Source organism: Meles meles, chromosome 2 (assembly GCF_922984935.1).
Source record: "Meles meles chromosome 2, mMelMel3.1 paternal haplotype, whole genome shotgun sequence".
Classification (NCBI taxonomy): domain Eukaryota; kingdom Metazoa; phylum Chordata; class Mammalia; order Carnivora; family Mustelidae; genus Meles; species Meles meles.
In genome coordinates, this window is record NC_060067.1 from 8,505,789 (window position 1) to 8,511,139 (window position 5,351).

Below are 5,351 nucleotides of genomic sequence, written 5' to 3' on the forward strand. Positions count from 1 at the left end.
ATCTATATCTATATATTAAATATTTTTTTTCCATTTTATTTATTTTTTCAGCGTAACAGTATTCATTCTTTTTGCACAACACCCAGTGCTCCATGCAAAACGTGCCCTCCCCATTACCCACCACCTGTTCCCCCAACCTCCCACCCCTGACCCTTCAAAACCCTCAGGTTGTTTTTCAGAGTCCATAGTCTCTTATGGTTCGCCTCCCCTCCCCAATGTCCATAGCCCGCTCCCCCTCTCCCAATCCCACCTCCCCCCAGCAACCCCCAGTTTGTTTTGTGAGATTAAGAGTCATTTATGGTTTGTCTCCCTAAGAATATATTAAATATTTTATTTGATTTATTTCACAGACAGAGATCACAAGTAGGCAGAGAGGCAGGCAGAGAGGGGGCGGAAGCAGGCTCCCCGCTGAGCAGACAGCCCAACAGGGGGCTCAGTCCCAGGACCCTGGGATCATGACCTGAGCCAAAGGCAGAGGTTTCAACCCACTGAGCCACCCAGGCTCCCCTCTCTTGATATATTAAATATTCAGTTCATGGAATTTTAGAATTGTTTGACTCTTGTAGAAGTACCTCCTTTTTATTTAGAATCAGTCTTTTTATTAATTTCTAAGTCTACTTCTTTCCTTAAGTCTTAATATAAGTAAGTCTTAATTAATGTAGCAATTATTAACCTATGTATTAAAGATTTATATTAATAATACAGTAACGCTAACAAGTAATGTGTCAGGATATCCACAGTAGGTTTCTTTCAGTTAGTTTCAGCATGATATAACACTTTCAGTTCTTTTAATTTCAAACTACCTGGGCCCCAATATTTAAAATGTGTCTCTTTTAAGAAGCATAGGCCTTATTTTCGCAAACTTGTTTGGCCTTATTTTTGCAAACTTTGCATAAAAAAAGTCAATCTTTGGGGCATCTGGGTGGGTCGGTTGGTTAAGCGGCTGACTCTTGATCTCAGCTCAGGTCTTGATCTCAAGGTCATAAGTTCAAGCCCCACGTTGGATTTAGTCAGCATATCTTCTCTGTCTCCTCTAATCTGTGACAGAATCTCATTATTGTTTTGATTTTCATGACTTGGGCAGATCTGAGGAATACTAGTTAAGTATTCTGTAGAATGTTTCTAATGAATTTTCATGATCATTTTTTCATGACCATACTGGGCTTATGTGTCTTGGGGAAGAATGTGATGGAGACGAAGGGCTCTTCTTACCATTATCATGTTGGGGGTGTTCCTAATATTCACAGGACACAGCGGTCATAATCACCTTCATCACTTGGTTAAAGTGGGATCTGCCAGATTCTCCATTATAATGTTATTTTCCGCTTTTGTTCATCTCTTCTTTGGAAGAAAGCAAAAAGCCCAGCCCACACCCATGTGGGGAGGGGAATTAAAACTCAGCTTTAGGAGAAAGATTTGTTTTATTAGGCATTCTTCTGTAAGATTTTTCCCTTCTCCCCCCATCCCATCTGCCATTTCTCTTCTTTATTCCTTAATTTCTTTCATATTATTCAGATATTTTCTTTTATTCCATTTTATCTCCTTTTCAGATTTATAAGTCCAAAATTTTCATTTCCATTTTAGTGATTACCTAAAAACTGCAATCTATATTCCTGTCACATTACAATTTTCTTTCAATTAATACTTTCTCCAACAATTGAAGACATGTATTATATTCTTTTTTTATTTATTTATTTTTATTAACATATAATGTATTTTTATCCCCAGGGGTACAGGTCTGTGAATCGCCAGGTTTACACACTTCATAGTACTCACCATAACACATCATATATTATATTCTAAATCCATTTCTCTTCCTACTTATCCTTTGTTATTTTTGTTATATATTTTAGTTCACAGCATGTACTTATTTCCATAGATCCTCCTCTTCCTTCTCCCCCTCCTCCTCCTTCTTCTTCTTCTTGCTCTAGGAAGTACTAGCATAGATCACTATCCTTATTAAATAATACAAATTTTTCAAGTTCTTAGGAACAGTCCACTTTTCCATCTTTTGGTCCCAGCCTCATCAAAAGGGAAAGAATTGCATAACTGTTTGAAAATCTACTCACTTAACACCTTTAATAGGAGCTCTTGTTACAATATTTGTAAAAATCCAGAAGTTTATAAAGAACTAACCTTGAATATTGAAACAGTATGAAAAGCAGCAATGTTTTGTGTACAACTAGATTTCTCAAGGTGCTTGGGGAGAGTAGTATGTCAAATATTACTTAAATAAGAGAAAGGTAAGGATAATGAAAACTAGTAGCAGGCATAAAGTTAGGTGTGACCTACAATCTAACTGTATAATACCTTGGACACCCAGTAGGAACCAAAGATGGAGAAGAATAAAACAAAACCCAGGCGTGTTATTTTTTGCAAAACTTTATTGTCATATAATTTGTAAAAATGTAACAATAGTTTTAACTTCTCTGTTCAAAGACAGAGCAACACTGCATAATGAACATTAAACAAGGCATTATGCCCTACAAACAAGACATAAAATGTCCAAGGGAAGCTTCAACATAAAAATGTTGATCACATAAAGTGAAACAGTTTCAATAAATAATAACTGGCATTCTTTTAAACAAGTACAAAAATAAAACTGTACACACTGTTGAATTGCTTCCTCTCCCTTCTTCCCTCCCCACGCAGCCCACCAATATGCGATAGCACTTGATGATTTCCCCGGAAACACTGGTTTCACAACATGTTTAAAACCCATCATCTTCAGATTAAATAACAACCAGGACTGAGTTATGTTTGATTCAACACATCCACATCTTTAAATACTAACATATAAAATATTAAATATGAGCTTTGAAAAATAAATAAATACAAACATAAATAAATAGAACTCATCGTAGTCAAACACTCTAAGGCCTTTCTAGATGTCTGTGGAAGGCAGTTGTTCTCTTCTTCCATTTCAGTTCCTATAAGGGCTTTTCAGGAACAGTCACCAGGAAGCTTCTTACTTGTCTTGGGGTCAGTTGGCGCTGTCCCTATGATGAGAGAGACGGGTTACTGTTACAGGTGCTAAGGAACCCTGCTCTTCTCTCACACTGGCCCCTGAGGCAGGAGGGATTTCTGTATACAGACCCTGGCCCAGCCCTGCACCCAGACAAGGTCCCACAGTATCCACTGCCCTGCACAACAGAGACTTGGTCTTTATTGTGGATGGGCAGGGCTGTGGACTGACCTCTATTATTGCCTTGAAAGAACTAAAACATAGTACTCACTGTCACACTGGGTTAAAATTTACATGCAAGACCTCACTTAAACCTCATACAACCCATGAAATAGCTATTATTACCTATCCCGTTCTGCTGAAGCTCAAAGGGATTGGAAAACTTTCATAAAGATCCTAGATTTGAGCTTAGGGAGGTCTCAAAGCCCTTGCTCTCCACAGCTAAGCTTCAGAGGTCCATGTTACCCAAAACCAGGGGTGGCGCTTCTCAGGGCTGAAACCCATCAGGGATGGAAGTAAATACCGCTTGTTCCTTAATGGGTAGGAGGCATTTTAGCATCATTGGCCAAACCCACTTTTAGGAAGACACGTTTACCCACACTCATTTGCATGGGGACTGAGGGCACTGGAAATATCCTCCTGGCACCAGAGCAAACGAATGATCTTACTAGCAGATTTCATTGTGAATAAAAACGATTTTCAGTCCTTCAGCTGAGCCCTTGATAAAAACTCCCGGGGGCACTTGCCAGGAGTGCTGACCTACGGCTCTCCTCCCGGCTCTCCTCCCACGTGTGAGTAAAAGGCACAACTCACTGGTTCAGCATCTTGTTGATGAGTCTCTTGACCAAGGGGGCTTCGGGGTTGAGACAAACCTCCTGCCCATTCTTGAGAGTGGCTCTGCGGGGAGAAGGCAGAGTTGGCGTCGGCCGGTGCGGCCGGGCGGCCGGGCGGGGGCGGGGGCAGGGGGGGCGGCCGGGGCTCCGCGGCGCGGGGCGTCACTTACATGACTTCGGTGTGGTCGCAGTGGGGTCCCGAGGGCGTCACCACGACGTTCTGGATGTTCTTGAGGTGAATCCCCTGCACCGTCTGCAGGCACTGGCAGCGCAGCTCGGCGGCCACGGGCGCCCCTGCGGGGAGAACGCACGGGGTGAGCGCGCGGTCCCGGGGTGGGCGCCCCCCGACCCCGATCCCGATCCCGATCCCGACCCCGATCCCCGATCCCCGCCCGGGCGCTGGGGTCGCCGAGTGTCACCTGCGGCGCGGCGGCCGGCGGGGAGCAGCAGCAGCAGCAGCAGCGCGGCGCCGAGGAGCCGGAGAGCGCGGGGGGCGGCGGCGGCGCGGGCCATGGGGCTCAGCTCGGAGCGTCGGGGCGGCGGTGCGGGCGGCTGCAGAGGGGAGCGAGCGCCGGCCGAGGGGACTCTGTGGCTCCCGGAGCCGGGAGAACCGCTTTTATCCGCGGTCGGCGCGGGGAAGTGAGCGAGCCCGGGGCCAGGGAGATTCCCGGCAGCGCAGGTCGCTCCGGGGTCGGAAAGGTCGTCGCGGCCCCGCCCCGGGGTGGAGGGGGACCCGCCCGGCCACCCGCCGGCCCCGCCTCCCGCGTGTCCCTGCGAGCCGGGGACGTCCTCTTTCCGCCCCAATCCCCAAAGGGCCGTGAGTGGCCGTTACGCTGTCGGTGCCCCTGCGGGGGTCGCGTGGGTGCCACGGTCCCGGGGACGCAGGGCAGGTCTGGTCGGACCCTTCAGTTCGATCCTTCAGGGGAGAGAATTAACTCTCATAGACACTGAAGCTGTTGCAATTGGAAGAGTTGAGGCGGGAAGGGCAGCCTCTCTTACCTATACATCCTCTCACTCTAAACTGGGTTTTGCAGATGGTCTTCGTCTCCGGAGTAAGAGCTCTGAAAGTGTCATCCCAGATGACAGGGAAGAAGGTTGTCTTCTTTGGTGTGTTATCAGGGCAGATACATCACACTCAGTCCTGTGCTTTGCGCAGCGGGGCATGGCTGCGGGGGACGGGGACAGACTGCCCTGGAGCGGAGTCAGGGTTTGTGTGAGGATACAGTTGGTATCCTGTCCTGTTTCTTCTCCTCGAAATTCTGGGACTTGCCACACTCTAGCAACTCCTGGAGCCCCGCGCCGGTTGTCTAGGAGCCTGTGTTTCCATTCCGGGCAGGCATTCGGGAGCAGTGAGGCCTGGGATTGGGAGGTCCAGCTTTTCCAGTCCTGGCAGAAGGGATTATGGACGCCAGACAGCCAGGACCTAGCGAACTCCCACTTGACTCCTCTGAGTCTCCAACAGACAGGTTTCCAAGTATGTAAATACTAGGTTACTAGGCTGTTCCACCGAGGGGTCATCTGAATTTATCTGGCTCCTGAATTTGATGGCCTAG

General features: G+C 46.9%; 1 protein-coding gene across 1 annotated transcript; it reads right to left on the bottom strand.

Moving 5' to 3' along the window:
* Positions 1-2,366: 2,366 nt before the first annotated feature.
* Positions 2,367-4,547, bottom strand: LOC123937322 (growth-regulated protein homolog gamma-like). Its single transcript, XM_045998086.1, has 4 exons — positions 4,218-4,547; positions 3,969-4,092; positions 3,779-3,862; positions 2,367-2,999 (listed from the first exon to the last, which is right to left on the bottom strand). The coding sequence occupies exons 1-4, from the start codon at positions 4,309-4,311 to the stop codon at positions 2,984-2,986; spliced, it is 318 nt and encodes a 105-aa protein (XP_045854042.1). The 5' UTR covers positions 4,312-4,547; the 3' UTR covers positions 2,367-2,983.
* Positions 4,548-5,351: the final 804 nt, after the last annotated feature.

What these genes read in the sequence shown, in the direction of transcription:
- LOC123937322 (XM_045998086.1), bottom strand. Translation starts at nt 4,311, where the DNA reads ATGGCCCGCGCCGCCGCCGCCCCCCGCGCTCTCCGGCTCCTCGGCGCC. An exon ending in CGCCGGCCGCCGCGCCGCAG is followed by an intron (nt 4,093 to 4,217) that starts GTGACACTCGGC and finishes TTCTCCCCGCAG; the next exon opens with GGGCGCCCGTGGCCGCCGAG. An exon ending in TGCGACCACACCGAAGTCAT is followed by an intron (nt 3,863 to 3,968) that starts GTAAGTGACGCC and finishes TTCTCCCCGCAG; the next exon opens with AGCCACTCTCAAGAATGGGC.